This window comes from Rhopilema esculentum, chromosome 9, assembly GCF_057945365.1.
Source record: "Rhopilema esculentum isolate cy_ngs chromosome 9, ASM5794536v1, whole genome shotgun sequence".
Lineage (NCBI taxonomy): Eukaryota > Metazoa > Cnidaria > Scyphozoa > Rhizostomeae > Rhizostomatidae > Rhopilema > Rhopilema esculentum.
The window spans coordinates 2,516,519-2,533,083 of record NC_142823.1 but is presented as its reverse complement, the minus strand read 5'-3'; the positions used below and the strand labels follow the sequence as shown (position 1 = coordinate 2,533,083).

At 38.9% G+C, this 16,565-nt stretch overlaps 3 protein-coding genes across 5 annotated transcripts in view; 2 read left to right on the top strand and 1 right to left on the bottom strand.

Moving 5' to 3' along the window:
• Positions 1 to 154: 154 nt before the first annotated feature.
• LOC135688883 (uncharacterized) lies at positions 155 to 9,439 on the top strand. Of its 3 annotated transcripts, none has more exons than XM_089110061.1 (3): positions 155 to 1,085; positions 6,023 to 6,652; positions 8,057 to 9,439. In XM_089110061.1, the coding sequence occupies exons 1-3, from the start codon at positions 1,047 to 1,049 to the stop codon at positions 8,216 to 8,218; spliced, it is 831 nt and encodes a 276-aa protein (XP_088966187.1). In that variant the 5' UTR covers positions 155 to 1,046; the 3' UTR covers positions 8,219 to 9,439. The 3 variants fall into 3 exon arrangements, with proteins under 3 accessions (XP_088966187.1, XP_088966188.1, XP_088966186.1); XM_089110062.1 differs by lacking the exon at positions 155 to 1,085 and adding an exon at positions 2,966 to 3,111; XM_089110060.1 differs by lacking the exon at positions 155 to 1,085 and adding an exon at positions 3,191 to 3,556.
• On the bottom strand, positions 9,221 to 16,204 carry LOC135688882 (uncharacterized). The gene is made up of 2 exons (XM_089110059.1): positions 16,018 to 16,204; positions 9,221 to 13,106 (listed from the first exon to the last, which is right to left on the bottom strand). The coding sequence occupies exon 2, from the start codon at positions 13,061 to 13,063 to the stop codon at positions 12,137 to 12,139; it is 927 nt and encodes a 308-aa protein (XP_088966185.1). The 5' UTR covers positions 13,064 to 13,106; positions 16,018 to 16,204; the 3' UTR covers positions 9,221 to 12,136.
• Positions 9,630 to 16,565, top strand: part of LOC148959535 (uncharacterized) — a 19,144-nt gene continuing 12,208 nt past the window's right edge. The window contains exon 1 of the mRNA XM_089110063.1: positions 9,630 to 11,371. Within this exon, the coding sequence (XP_088966189.1) occupies positions 11,289 to 11,371 (83 nt within the window). The 5' untranslated portion in view covers positions 9,630 to 11,288. The remainder of the gene's footprint in view (positions 11,372 to 16,565) is intronic.

Here is a 16,565-nt window from a genome sequence, read left to right as displayed (position 1 = left end):
TGATTTGGATTATTCTCTGAAAATTCCCTAGAATGAAATATTACGTCAACCCCTATTATCATAAATTAATTGGGAGTGACCATCCCATTAATCATTCTGAAAACTGTACATAGTTATTCTGTTTATCATACCTTTCCCGCCTTTTGGAGAGAACATGATACTTTTTAAAACTGAAAAATATTTCTTGTGGTCCCTATTTGTTGGTTGGCCCAGTGGGAAGTACGGTGTGGCTAACACGGCCAAAGTTATTATCCTATCTCTTTGATTGGCACATCTTAAATTAAAGCTATTGTTTACATTTCCTCTCTCTCTCTTTCTCTTGGCCTAACTGACAGCAATTGTTTAGCCTGCGTCAATTATTAGGATGTGACGAACTGCAATGTTTTAGAGAAGACAACTTCAAGTCATTTACTTGTGTATCTTATGTGAACGGAACGACGTACTCATTACAATAGTATTTACAATCACATCTTAAATATAAGCCTTAGTAAAGAAATAAGAGAAACGTGTGTATAAAAGTAGTCTGGGACTAGCCCATCCAACAGTATCAGTTGTACTATCTGATTCCGAGTCGTTGTCCTAAAAGCACTTCGGACTATCATTCGGGTTCATATGCGATGTTACGAACATCTTGTTCGTTGGAACGATTAACTCTAAGAACTATCAAGTCATTGGGTATTGCAATGTTGACAAAACTGGTTCTAGCAGCTCTGCTGAACTGGACTTCCATCCATGCGATAAAGGAGATAAAGGAGGCGCTGCTTCGTGAAAATGTCTCCAAATGTAACATTGGTAATTTGTTCTTCGACAAAGTTGTGCAGTGAACCTTCATCAGGAGGAAGCCTCTGTATACTCTTCCTCTTCACTGAAAACCATTTTGAGGATCTTGCTGCTGTACGGGATTTGTACGGGATGCATCGAGATCGATATATTTGATGGTGAATTTCGTTAACTTTTGCATAAGCTCTGGGCAAAGTTCAACCTATAATCCAAGAACTGACAAGCTCTGGAGTCTTCTTCGCTTTCTCCAACACTGAGACGTTTCCATGACTGAGAAACCGTTGATTGCATCTGCAACTAAGAAGGCATGTATTTGTATTACGAATGAAGATAGCTCTGGAAAAAGGAGGAAAATTGCCATTACTTTTGAACATGAACGATCACGAAGTCACATTTGTAATGGCAACGATGACCAAATGTAATGGCAACTTCCCTCATTTTTCCATGAAAAGGCAATACAATCAAAAGAAATGATAATAACCAGGGAAAACCTTGATGCTTGGCAATTACTTTGGCAATAGTTTCTTTTTGTAGCAAAAGCTAGATTTTTCTGTAGGTTACAGTTTTTCTCGCGACAATTTCTTTAAAATAATTTTTGATCGATTACAAAGTTACTTGGCTGATCTAAATTTTTAGACTGATTCAAAGATTTGCATTTGAAACTCTGGACTTTTTTATCGCAATCACTAATTTTTAACTTTATAATCAGGGTTGCCAGGCGCATGCGTAAGTTTTAAGCCAAATCGTTGTCAGAAAAAAGCCAAAATAAGCCAAATTTGTTCTGCTCCAAAAAGCCAATAAAAAGCCAAATTCATAGATATCTAAGAAGCCAAATTCATTTAATTTGGTGGATTGCCTCGAGGGCCGTATCGTGTAAATTCAATCAAAAAAAATTTAGCCAGGGCGCAGACTGCATTGTATTGTTTTAAAATATTATTGTTACAAAGAAAGTTGATTGAACGACGCTTTTTAAATGATGTCTTGTTGCTATTAAAAATATTCCGGTGGAGGGGGGCAGGTTTCCTACCTCTTGAAAGCCGTTTCCCCAAGTTATGGAAATAGGAAAATTGAGAATATTGTTTTTGAGAATATTGAAAATATTGAAAATATTGAGAATATTGAAAATATTGAGAATATTGAAAATATTGAGAATATTGAAAATATTGAGAATATTGAAAATATTGAGAATATTGAAAATATTGAGAATATTGAAAATATTGAGAATATTGAAAATATTGAGAATATTGAAAATATTGAGAATATTGAAAATATTGAGAATATTGAAAATATTGAGAATATTGAAAATATTGAGAATATTGAAAATATTGAGAATATTGAAAATATTGAGAATATTGAAAATTGTTTTCTTGGACATAAAAAAAGTCAAAATTAAGCCAAAAAGGCAAACTTTTTTTCCAAATCCAAACAGCATTTAAAAGAGCCAAAATTGACATATTTGGCTTAAAAAAAGCCAAGTTGGCAACCCTGTTTATAATAGCATTGCATTGAGTGGCTTCCTCTTTTGGGAAAGTCAATTTAAAGTCAAATGGAAAATTTTGAAGGTTTTGTTCAGTGATTTCCATTGCCTAACAAAACAGCTTTTGGACGTATCATTTCCTATCCTTAATGGGGAAAACGTGTACATTTTCCTGGATTCTTCAAACTTTGGTTGCAAAATGTCCTCAACTTTCTAATGGTTGGTGTGTTTTCGCCCTTTTCTGCTTATTGCATCTAAATTATGTATTTTATTTTATTCTTTTGTGGTGTGTGAAAATATGTTCTTGTATGCAAATGCATTTCCAGATTGGAATTTGCATCAGTTTTAATGGAAATTTTAATCGAGAGACACTTAGACCCCGTTTACACTGTCCCGTGCAAGTTTGGAACCGTTACAAAACTGTCGCGGTTCGCCCTTCCATTTACACTAGCACTGTGGAACCGTGACGATTTTGCTCTGCTATCCGGAACAGTTTGGACCCTGCTTTGAAAGCGAACGAATTTTGACTGTCACGGTTCCGTTTTTGAACGGGACAGTGTAAACACATATCCGAGACGATTTTGTCACGGATTCACAAAGAGGTCTTTTGTATGGCAGTTGGAGGTAATCGAGGCTTTGATTGTGGCGTAACTACGTTGTCAAATTCTGAAGAAAAGACGACCACAGAAAAGGCTTGTATTGTTTCCCAGTCCAAGCCTTGGTTGGACTTTGCAGTTTTGTAGTCTAAAATAACACTGAAAATTAAAGCCATCTTGTCGTTCGTCCAAGTAAAACAATGATATATAAGCGACGAAGTCGCTAGATGTATCAATAAAACCTTCTAAATGCATACGGTAAGCTGACAGAATATATGTTACCTTCCTAAATCTAATAGATTTTCTAAAATTTTTGGTTACGTTTGCCAGCTTCGGAATTTCCCGTACTGAGCCCTTATGCGGAATCGTCTTTTTGCCCTTTTACCGCATGAGTGATTTTGCCTCACCAGCTCAATGGGCAATTATGCCCAGTTAGACCACTGATTTAGACATCTATTCAAACTCAAATGTCGAAAACGAGATTGATATCGATTACCATGTCATGTGACCACAGAATAGAAAGGGACATTTGCGAAAATCCAGTGACAAGGGCCAGTTTTGCGAAAGTGTCTTGAACAGGAGGATGTCCGTGTCTGCAATATGTCGAGCTTCAAGGGCGTTGTCTCAGAAAATTATTCTAACGGCAAGGCGTTCTATATCCAGCCAAACAATTGCTGCCTCAGTTCGCACCCTTGCAAGCCAGGTAAGTTGGTGTTCTTTCTATCAACGGTGAACCACGAACTTATTATGTCTGTGGCCCACGCCAAGGAGTAGTGGCCCACGCAGTAGTGTGGGCCACGCAGTAGTAGGGTATTTCTCAAATTAGCCACGCTAACGACAAGAAATTGTACGGTGCTTCAAATTGTAATATGCTTACGTTTTCTCTAAAAAAATTCATGTGTTGCTGCGACAGCTAAATGGGGTGTTCCCCTATATTTCTAAATGGGATGTTCCCCCCATTATGTAATTGTTCCACATATACATACTTTGAATTCTTGCTAAGACCATTAAACCACAGTTTTATCAAGTCTCAGGATTAATTTGCTGATAATAATCTTTAAAAAAATATTGTTCATTCTTCAAATTTTTTTTATTTGGGGCTAACATGTTCCCGGGAAGTTATTCTCGTCTTGAAAATACGAGAAGGTTCCCAAGGCTAAATGGTTTAAACCTTAAAAATTTTGGTTAGGCTGGTTGTTAGGTGGTTATGCAAAATTCCCTGTCTATAAAATATCTATTCTGTAGAAACATGTAATCAATCTGCAGTATTTATTTTGATTTCTTCTTGAGAACATTGTAAGAGTTGAATTGACTTAGTTTTAGTATCGCATTAACTTTATTTTAGCATTATTTCTTGCTATTTAACCCACCTAAGACTGGAAACAACAGTATGACTATAGTATGAAGAATCTATTAAACAACTGAGCTTTCTGGTCATTAGGACTCTAGGCGGTCAGCAGAGCCAAAGAAGATGCCCCAAAATTCAAAAATCCTTCTAGCACAGTGTGTCTCCTGGGCATGTCTGTGCAGGGGAGGTGACATGGGCTGGACTGAGAAACTAAAATGAAGATTATCTATAGAACACAGCTTATTATGCTAAACAGTTGGCTCTTAGAGTGTGGTTATTACCATCCTCCCTTGTTAAATGATTTTAGCAATGATTAAGTTTAAAACTTGCACCCAAACATTTTTTAGGCAGCAAGGATAATAAAGTTGCACCAATTTATCAGCTCCTCCCTTTCATTGTCTACCCTGTCTTTTTGGGGCTGGTGCCACCCGTGTCTGCTGGCCCCTTCAGGTGGTACCCTCTACACAAGAGACTAATAGTTTTGACTGTTAGTTTTGGTACATGAGTGTTTCGAATTTGTTTAGTTGTTCCCAACGAACAAGTTGAACCAAACAAAGGTAAATATTTCATCTGGTGCCCTTAGGTTCCTCTCAAAAGTACCAAATGATCTCCACAGTTCCAAAGAGAATTAATTCCCCATTTTTACCCAAGTGCAGGGCCCTTTGGCTTTTCTTTATACAATTTCAATATTTTTAGCTGCAAAGATTGGTTTTTAAGACTCTGTCCATTTTGTATGTGAGTTGGTCCAACTTGTCCTGACACCTCCTTAAAAATTTCTATTTTAGTTTCAGGAATGATGTTTGACAGTTTCGAAATGCTTTGCTTTGGTAATTTTGAAATATGAAATAATTGCAAGATATCATCATGAAATATGAAATAATGTTATCCCCCTTATAGGGACTCACTAATGAATTGGCAGTTTTAGCTTTCATTGAACAACTTTAGCTTGTGCTGGTCAGCATTAGAACCATGTGATTGTCACAAGTTGCTGTCAAAATAATGTTGTTAATCAAAGTGGAAATCTGGTCTTTGTAAGAGCAATGGAAAAGGATTAACCAAGATAGAAAATATGCACCACTTTGGTTATGTGTAGCAGATTGAGTTTTTTCCAGATGCTACCCCACCCCCTGATTTTAAAAGCTTTGTCATGAAAAGTGTTTAAAAAACTTTTTTTCAAGTGGAATGGAAATAGCAGGCAATCCACATATTTTCAGGGGTGGATCATAAAATATCATGTTAAGGAGGATAAAGGAGGTCTGGGCGTCATCTCCAGGGAAGTTTTCCAGGGCCACATTCTAAAGATTATCACAGAATGGCCCTGGAGTAATCTGATATCTCAGTATTTTCATTTGATATTTTGAAATGATCTATGCTGCTCAGTAAAGCCATTGATGTATAGACTAGCATATTTCAATTATTTGGGAAACATCAGTCTGGATTTCTCTCAATAGAAAATTCATTTCAATACATTTCAATCCAACATGTCCATATGTCCCACACTTCAAGTTGACTAAATATATAGGAAGGGGGGTCAAAAAAAGAAATTTAGTCATATACAAAAATATAAGAGTGGCCTCATGCTAAATTATATGCTGGTCACAATTATATGTAGTCTGCCTCAAAATGACCAACCATGTTGGGGTTAGAATATCTATGACCATAACATTTTAACCCCAACTCAGGTGGTTTTTTGGTACTGATATTCATAAATAAAACCAAGGTTAAGCCATCAGAGTAGGCATGGGAAATTTTCCTTATTCCTAAGCAACAGTTTTCTTAGATTGCCAGATGAATTGAGCTCATAGATAGATTTGATTGCAGGCACATGATGCAAAAGCTCACTCGCAAGATCCTGCAAAAGCAAATTATGAAGCAAGGTGCGATCTAGCAGCGTGTTACAGAATTCTTTATAACCTTGGATTCAGTGAAGGCACGTGCAACCATTTGTCACTCTCTTGCCCTGCCAAAGACGGCTCTGGCAAAGTGATGCTCATAATCCCATATGGTCTTTATTGGACAGAGGTAACTGCTTCCTCACTCATTGGGGTAAGCCTGAAGGAGCCTAAAAACCCTGTAGTAGTGGAGGAAGGTTGTGGCCAACCTGATATTTCGGCCATGTGTATCCATAATGGAATACACCAAACACGTGCTGAGAGTGGAATCACATGCGTACTGCATTCACATGTTCCTTATGCCACTGCCCTGACCTGCATCAAAGATCAGAAACTAGAAATGACTCACCAGAACTCAACCAGGTTTTATGGGGAAATCTGCTATGATAATGGCTATGACGGAGTTGCTACCAGCTTAGATGAAGGGTTTCGACTTGGGAAAGTTCTCAAAGATAAGACAGTGATGATGATGGGTAATCATGGTGTCCTTGTTCTTGGTAGAACGGTGTCAGAAGCAGTTGATCATATGTACTACCTTGAAAGGGCAGCACAAGTTCAGGTATGTATTTGAGTACCACGGCATCTTCGAGCTTGAATTTTGAATAACTCAAAACTTTTATAAAGGAAACTTTAGCGAGACATGAAGTCGAAGTTTTTTTGCTAATCAAAGAGGTTAACCCATTTCACTTTCTTTGGGGGGGTGGGGTGGGGGGAGGGTAGAAGTCAACAGTTTGGAAACTCAATTGGTGGAATATTATCTAGAAGAGAGGCAGCCTTACTTAAAGATTCATTGCCAACAATGAGCCTTTGCGCTCGGCAGGCATCCCAAAATGCATTTTCAGTCAGTCTATAATCGATTTTGGTCGATCCGTGGAAGTTTCCCGCCATTGTTTGGATAGTCCCTTGAATGATTTGCCACGCGCACAAAGGCTCATTGTTAGCAGCCAGTTAATTTCGTTTCAGTTGCCTTTGACCTCCACCTAATTCACATAATTGGATCCGTTTCTTATAGACTAGTGGGTTGAAACAAACACTGGACTTAAAACTCCAGTTTTGCTGGAAGCCCTGGAAGGGAAATCTTTTTAAACAATTAATTCAAGTTTACTACACTCTTTTTATAAGAACAATTTTATAAGAACACGAGCCTCAAAACTGGTCAAAAGTTAAGAACAAATTAAGAACAAGCTGAGGCTGAGCTTCTGCAAAATTCAATTTTGAACAATGTTTTTTCTCAAAATCAAGGATTTTTAGCGATGTGTGGTTTTTAGCTTTCTCGGTCAATATTCAAATTTGTCAGCAAATTAAGGCTGTCTCACTCACTTTGTTGGCAAATGAGGCCTGAACACCTCCCTAGAGCAAAAAAGCTAGCAATAGCACTGCTTACACCCTCTTAATTTAAGAAAAAATTAAGAACAATCCAGCCTCAGATTTTCGAAAAATTAAGAATAGTCAGCCTGAACTTAAATTTACTGGTTCTTATAAAAAAAGAGTGTATGTGACGATCGCTTTTGGCGCTCTTTGTTCGTCGAAGTAGCGTTACCTGTTCACCGAAGCAAATCGTTTCCAGAGGCAGTGAGGTTTCCCAAGTGTTTACATTATTGTTTCATACTGCTAAGATATCACATGAAACCACATTGATCACGACAAAAACAACGACCCTTTATCGAGAAGGCCTATTTACCATGACTCGATGTCATTAACATTTCCACTCTGAACCCTGCATTGGATATTCCTATGTGAGAAAATTTATAAAATCCAAGTGCAGACTTCCAATGGTCCAAAACGCTCGGTTCTCACTCCTTTATTGTTGCAGATCGCACTACATTTTCTTGAATCGATCGAAACGAAACCCTTCAAACAAATTGACGGGTTTCGATTCTTTCTAGCAGTGGGTTGGTTTGCTGTGTGGGGCGATCGACAGTTTTGCTATGGTATGTACGGATCCAATTCTGTTTGTCTTTAGGTATTGGCCATGTCAACTGGAAAGGATCTGTCTCTGATTCCCGATAAACTCGTGGAACAGAACAAGCAATTTTTGAAAGAGAACGCTCGCCACTACGCAGATAACCACTTCAATGCCTTGAAAAGGACAATCGAGAACGAAACTCCGTGCTATAGAGATTAGAGACTGCTCCTGCCTTTATTGTTTTAGAGAATTTGCTGTATGAAGTAATCAATTAGAGTTTTATGAATGGATTATCAGGTACTAGATTTGCAGCCATAAGCGGACAAGGGTGCTGGGGGAGGCCAGAGCCCCAATAGAATCTTACGAAGCCTGCTCCTTTTTTTACATTCATATTTCTACACGATAATCCCATCAGAAATTTAAGTAAAACTTTTGAATAAGTAACAAGCTGATAATCCATTTAAAAATTAGGTTGAGATTATAATTGAATTCAAGCAGACGTCTGATCTTCCTGGGAGTCGTGTTTTATTTCTGGTTTAGCGAGCCCTGTAAATGTGTTTTTAATTTTCGTTTCAACTGATAGAACGAGGGGATCTCCCTTAATTCTATAGCAGGGGCTGAGGCTGGGACCACTCCCTTTTTATTTGTGGTACACGCCTTCTATTTTATTTGAACGAGGTGATCTCCCTTAATTCTATAGCAGGGGCTGAGGCTGGGACCACTCCCTTTTTATTTGTGGTACACGCCTTCTATTTTATTTGAACGAGGGGATCTCCCTTAATTCTATAGCAGGGGCTGAGGCTGGGACCACTCCCTTTTTATTTGTGGTACACGCCTTCTATTTTATTTGAGCGAGGGATCTCCCTTAATTCTATAGGTATTTCGTTCCAAGCTTTATAAGGCGCTCTATAGGTATTTCAGCACAATTTTCATCATCAATCAAGCAACGATTTTTTGAAGCGTACACTTTGAAGCGTGAAGCGAGACAAAGAATTTTCTCTCGTGCGATTGGTCTTCAGGTTCTGGAATATTAAACAAGGTGGGCATGTGTTTAGCAAAGAAAATATCAAGCGTGCATTGGGCTTACTTACCCTATTACCCCGCTGCAAAGCGCATGCGCTTATAAACGGAAGTTCACGATTTTGCCATTTTCAGGTTACGAGAGAATGATTCAGATACAGGCGCATGCGTCATAAAGAAGAAAGTTTCTAGCAATGAAAATGTAAATTATTGTGATCATTTAATTTATGCTTGAAATAGTAATATGTTTATCTGGAAGTTTTCTTAAAGACGCTTTTACTTAGGATTTTTAAGTGATTTGCCTTTTATGATTTTATCGCAGTCAGTTTTTAACGTCTGTATAATGAGAGATTCAGAATCTAAATAGTCTAGCCGCATAATTTGTATAATCAATGGTTTTGATAATATTGACGTCATCATCCTTTTGTTTTATTTTTTGGCGAAAAGATCTTCTGTGGGCCTGATAAGAAAACCTTATCCATTTAATACAATTTTCTACTTAGTGAAATCAGCGCCCTTTTGCTCTTGGATAATCAATATCGGCAATGCTATTTGCTTCCCTGGAATATCATCTATATATTTGTGTACAGGTAGGCTGTTAATCATTAGATTACCACCCATATCTCACGCTATCTCTCCGAACAGTGCTGGAATTCTGAAGGCCCATTTCCACTTCGTTCGGATTTCAGATGCGAACTCATTGTCTGCAGTTCGCATCCGAACGTTTGCAAATCACATCCGAACGTTCGCATCCGAATTTGACGCGTTTTGTTTTCATCCGAATTCGCATTGCGAACAGAAAGGTGCCGGATATCGCTAGCCAATCAGAACACTGCATTTCTAGACGACCACCACTTCTGTGCACACAGATTCAAAGATGGCGTCTTCTCTCTTTTGATCAGACTTCAAGATCATAGGAGCAACCAAACGCAGCAAATTCTCAAACAAGCGTGGAGACATATGGAAATATTTAAAAAAACTCTCGTGATCTGCCAATTGCATTTTTCTCACCAAGTTGAAATACTCTCCTTGTTGTTTCCTCTGTTGAAGGATTAGTCGTAACCAAAATCTCTTACGGTATTTGTCTTTTCTTCTCAGCTGTCTTCTTCTCATCAGCATCAAAATCAACAATCTTCGTCGATTAAAAGCAGCCATTTTCGATTTCGATAAACAACAATTGAAAAGAGCACCAAAATTGTCAATTTTTGGAATCCTTTACAAAAGATTCGTCCGAATGTTGTGGAAGTGTGGATTGGAATCGAAAAAACGTTCGTCGTTTGGAAATCGGAGATTGGATGCGAAATCCAAAATCCGAAATCCGAAATCCGAAATCCGAAATCCGAAATCCGAAATCCGAAATCCGAAATCCGAACGAAGTGGAAATGGGCCTTGAAACTGCTTGTTTATACATTGATGACATCACTGTATGTTGATGACTCCATTAAGGTCTCCTATGCTACAATCTGATTTCAGTAGTAGGAATGCCTTAAATTTCCTACATGGTAAATGCCTTTTTGGCCAAAACTACCATCATCCCACTTTCGGGCATCACTCCAAAGGTGAAATGCCTGACGCAGGCCCGGATGCCTATTCGTTAATGCAAATTTCAAGATGGCTCATTGATTAGCATCGCGAACTTTCAGATCTAAGGGTATGGGGCTCGATCCCCTGACATGACCTTCACCTAGAGTGAGGAGGGTCACCAGCTCTTTGCAATTTCAGGCATAGGAATTACGAGGTGTGGTCACATTGAGTGGAAGGACCAGGACACTGCTCAATAAGCATAGGTTTTCGTTGTCCAAAAACTATCCTCGGATGCTAGGTAGAGACAAATTCAATACAACAAATACACCAGTCTGGAAGCTGTCGTGTCTTTGCACAACTGCTCGTACACCTCTGAAGCCAGTCACTCTGCCTTCAAGTACTCGATTGCTATCCTTTACAGTCAAACTATAAACAAACGTAAACAGCCTTTCTTTGGTAGGTCTTGAAATATGAATAAATAAATTATAATGCACAATACATATAATAAATGATTCAATAAATAACTCACGGTAAATGAAGATAATTCCTTTTTACTTTTTTCAGCGAAATTTGAAAAAAAAACAATTATTGCGTTACCGATGCGGGGGAATTTCTTTTCATTCTATCGTAATTTGCAGAGGAATTCACACAACGACGAAGGTTTGAAGTTACTTCTTAGAAAGTCTCAACAACTCCGCTTGAGAGCTCATTGTCAGCAGAAACAGAAGGTGACAGTGATTCGTTTATGATTGTCTTCGCAAGCACGGTAACACGTTCTAAAAAGCATGGATACAAAAGTCCTAGTGGCTGGAGGTTTGTGTTTCGTTGGTAAGTCTTTTAGTTAATGTTTAAAAGTGGCCAATTTTCGACTTCTTGCAATATTTTGTATTTTTTTGATAACTTTTGAAATTATCAGATGTTTATACTCTGAAGGCTGTTGAACCAATTGTACTTTAGATGTTAATTTTCCGCTTTCTCGTTCTATTTTCAATTATTTTTTGCGCAGACCCATCGTGTTCTTTTTACTGCATTAAACCACGGCGCGCTGAGAGCCACGGTTGGCTCTGGGGCAGTTTTGGCACAACTTGCGTTTTTGGACAGCCTATGAATAAATATCTTTTGGACCGCCTGTGCATGCATGGGGCTTGAAAAGGGAAAATGAGAAGAGTTCGTGTATTGCGCTAAAATATTCGACCCCAGATGAAATGGTCGTAGGAGAATTCTCTTAGCATTTTTATGGCTCCACTTTTGGCAGTGGGACGCAGGCGATTGTCTCCTCTGCCCCTCTGTAAGTGGTCTTGACTGCTCTTTCTACAGCTAGTTATCGGAGTAAGAGAGGCCTGTAACTGAATTCCATGCTAGCTGATTTAGGTTAAATCTTCTGCTAAAAAGTAAGGAACAGAAATACCGAGTTTGACAGCGTTAAGAATTGAGCAAACCTTAGCTAATTCCTGCTAGTTGTCGTGCCTAATTTTGTATTACTGTTCTAATTTGTCTACCAAGTATATATCTTGTTCCAGCTAAATGTTCATACCTGTGTATACTATAAAGTAACCAGCACAACTCACAACAGTTGCAAAAGGCCCGAGTAACCTATAAAGGTATGCCACCATAGCCTTTTCGGTCCGGGTTATTAATTGGTCCAATGCGGATCATTCTGAGCAATGGAAAACAACAGCCAACTACCATCAGGATCACCCAGCCAAGCAAACCAATCATAAACAGGCTATCTGTGAACTCTGCGAAGACATTTCCTTTCTGTGACGGCATCATGAAGAACTTGTATTTGAAGACACCTAAAGATGGCGTCAGCATGATGACGGTGTAGATGCAGCCGACGAATAACGACACGCAGCCACGTACGGGCCAGCAATCGACCTTGTCTGTTTTGCTCCATCTGTAAAACGTTGTAATGCCTTTCCACAAGCTGATGATCGTTAGGCCAAGAAAATTGAACGCAAGCGCGGCAATAACGACGTATGTGCGCTTTGCGAATACTCGCTTGTCGTTGCATGTCGGGTCTTGGGCACATTCCCAGCACAAGAAGCCCATGGCGCCCCATCTTTCGGAATAAAGGTAAACAGCAATTGAGGCACCGGGGACGTTTAAGGCAAAGCTCAGCAGGGCTCCGAATGTGAACTTGATATCTGCCAGCTTTTCTGGATTCTCAATAAGATAATGCTGCTCGTTTTTGCACTTGATGATAAACCAAACGAAGGCGACTATGTAACAGACGAGTATCGCTGCAGACAGGAACAGAAAGAACAGATAGGTATCAACAACACGCCCGAAGCTATCGATTTTATCTTGGTAATCTCGTTTGTCCCATGCAGAATTGGTGCAGAATTGGTATCCTTTTGTGTAATTAGAAAGGTAGCCATCCTTCTTGATGAGTGCTTTGTATCGGTCACGTGATATCTGTGCCTCTGAGTACACCGCAATGTCGGTTCCAAGGTCCAGCAGATTCAGGAATACAAGAATGGCGAATTCGCAAAAGAGGCCCCGCAGCGTCTTCGGCATGTTCCAGGCTTACAATTGCGTTCTCCAGGGATTTCAGATGGGCCTAAAAACAAATAGCAAAACATTTTGGGTTGTTTTCACAAATAGATATGAGCGACCTTTTTTTACTCACCAGTATAATTGCAGTAAATTTTGTAGTCTTCTTTCGTTGTTTTCCTAATTATGGTTTTCAGATAAGGATATTATCTAAAGGAAAGATAAACAGTTTTCTAGGCTCTTGTTTCTTACCTGTCTTTCATGCATGGTTTCACAAGCAATGCCTGCCAAGGTCTTGGTATGCTACACTAAATTTTTTACTATTTACTGCATTTCCCTCTCCCCCCATCGAAGAGCGTTGTTGTATGCGAAGTTTAAAGGTTCGGTTCGGTGCAATGGATTCATTTCTGATATCTGTAATATTTAACTCTACCATCAAAATCGTTTTAGGGGAGACAGGTGCTGTGTAGGTATTTTTATTGAAAACAGTTGATTTTTCAAACAACGCTCAAGTGACTGTCCTTTCCAGTCTTTTGAGAGGGATTAATGGCTTGTCTGTTTGGCGGTTAACACGTGAAATAAAAACGACTCCTCACATGTTAGTCAATTGTTTATTGAAAATCTGTTTCAAATAATAGTAAAAACATTTGTTTATATCAAGCAAATTGTGTAAGCATTTTGCATACGGCTTGAAGTTATGTCGTTATTCTAGGAGAGCAGGTTTTATCTATGTTTAACCCAGGAATAGTATCCAAACACGTCTGTCCTGTTGGGATTGTTGGATGAAAACCAAATACGTATTTAATCTAGTGACCATCTGGCGTAAGGCTTTACGTAATTGTTTTTTTAAATGAGCACTCAGCACTCAGAAGCAGCAACTGGTTTTAATCTAAATGTTTAGGCTCGCGGTTTTCTGTTAGCTATCTGCTCTCTCTAAAGAGAATATTTGCCCCTGCATTTCCAATCGGATTTGTTGTATCGAAAGCAAACATTTTCTGCTACGAAACCCCTCTTCTTTAGGCTGATATCAAAACGTAATGCTATTTTTGTAAAATTTAATTATTTCAGTTATGAGAGTTTAGAAGAGGAAAAAGAGATACAGGCAGGACGATATAATTAGTGTTAAGTGAAGGACCTGCTGAAAGCATTTAGACCAATTAGGGGGGGGGGGTGTCCGTTGTAGGAGGGTGTTTGTTGTAGGATGGTGCCTTTTGAAAATAGTTGTCCGTTATTGGGAACTGTCCGTTATGGGGAGATGTTCGTTATTGGAAGGTGTCCGTTATTGGAAGGTGTCCGTTATAGAGAGATGTCCATTCTAAGTAAGTGTCCGTTTTAGAGAGGTGTCCGGTTAAGGGAGGTGTCCGTTGTATGGAGGTTCCCGCTGTACAGAGGTGTTATGTTGTATGGAGGTGTCCGTTATAGAGAGGTGCCCGTAATACAGACGTGTTGTTTAAGGGTAGTGGTCATTGAAAAAAGCTGTCCGTTATTTGGAGGTGTCCGTATTAGGGAAGTTCCCGTAGCAGGAAGGCGTCTGTTGTCAGAAAGTGTTCGTTGTTTGGATGTGTCCGTTATAGAGAAGAGCCATGGTGCAATCGAAAAATTTTATAACAAAATTGCTCTCCCTTAACTGAGTTCAGTACCCGGCTATTATAGAAAATCATTATTTTTATTCAAGACGCAAATTTCCTTATGAAGTTGCCATAGTTACTCATACGGGTGGAAAAGAACATGCGCAAAACCTTTCTGCAGGGGCTTGATTTCGAACGCACTCCCATTTATGGCAGCTGATATTTATGGATCGATAGGATCCTCAAACAAGCAGGCAAATATTTGTTTGTGCTATTTTTCTAACGAAATAGTAATAAATTTTTGGATAATTGTAAGGTTATGTTTTTTAGCATATCAATGGAAAGGCAGAAAGCTCTTTACTTATTCAAGGATAAGATTCGATTAAACAGGCAAATGTTCATAAATGCAGGGTAGCTTTGCTGTTGGACTGTAAAATTTAGAAAGAAAATTTCATTAGAGACAAGTTACTGATATTGGCGATCGACTGTTACGCAACTACTCGAAATTAAACTCTTCCATGTCACTTGACATTCCATACTTATATCATTAGATTTAACTGAATTGCTATACTGATTAAAGAAAATTCAAAGATATTCTTAGACAGTCAAGAAAGGAGGGGGTTGATCACTCTTTCTAAACAGGCATACTGGAATCGAAAAAAATAGTACGCCAAAGATTACCTTGGGTAACAGAGCCACAAAATTGTGAGCGTGGAAATTAGAAGATATTAGTGGAGAAGCGGAGGAGCCCGTGTTCTCTGATTAAGCGCTTGAAATTTTGTGTCTCTGGTACCCAGGGTAGCCAAAGATATGTACCAAGGAAATGGACGGATAGTGCTCACCTCACCGAGAGAAAATTGCCAGCTTGGCTCTAAATGAACTGGTGTTGTAAACGCATGAAAGGTACCCCCTCCCACCCCTCCTGAGATGATATAGTTTTTAGCAGATATTTTTAATGCCAAAATTGAAGTGTGCTAACTCGGCTCCAAGTACTCGTCCAAATAGAAGAAATAAGCCGGCGGCGATAATGCCCTGTCCGCCGAAGACCTGTGGCGCCATACGCGGCCATTCCAGTCTGGCCAGCGTACGATATTGGTTTAATGCAATACAATTTCTAGGGATTTTTTTTAGATTTATCTCGAAACCAAAATACGTTAAAGGTTTTTTACGGATTCGCTTTGATGTGGGCAGTATTTGGTGATCATGGTAACTATGAGTTGTTGGCAATAGCGCCATTTTATCAACGATTTTGAAATCATAGCCATGCCTAATAAATTCTCTTTGTTGTAACTGCGAAATATTAATGTTATATGAACAGTAGAAAAGAGCATATAAGAATTGCCCTTATTGATGTTGCGTATGAATATAAACAAGAAGCAATGGAATGTTTTAGGATGTTTTGCTACCCACCTATGGTCACGTTGTCAAATGGCAATCAATTTCTCTATTGCGTTGGATACTCAGAGTTCGATAGCCATGCGTTTCCAGAGGTCGGCAGCCAAGCCATGAAAGAGATCTGTACAGTTTAGTTTCTTTTTGCGATTTTGGATTTCTTGTCTCGAACTTCCATACTTTGCAGATGAAGTAGTGATATTTCGAGAATTTTTCCCAAACTTTAAACTAGGCAGATGTTGAACGGTCAATTAGCATTTAGGTCGTGGACGGGGAGCTCTCTATCGACAGATGCAAAAAATACGACTATGCATTCAAAAGGATGGGCGACAAAACGGACAATTGATAGACAGCACATGAAAAGCAACATCAACGAGACTGTTAAATTCTTAATAATGATCAACGCATTACGCTTTTTTCGGTAGCATAAACATTTTTTGGTAGAAGACTGAAGTGTTTGATATGAAGACGATTCTACATTGATAAAGTACTTCTTGAATGACTCCCCCCGTCTCTTTGACCCAAATGTACAGCTGCTTTTTTGTTCATTTCTTTTGGAAAATGAG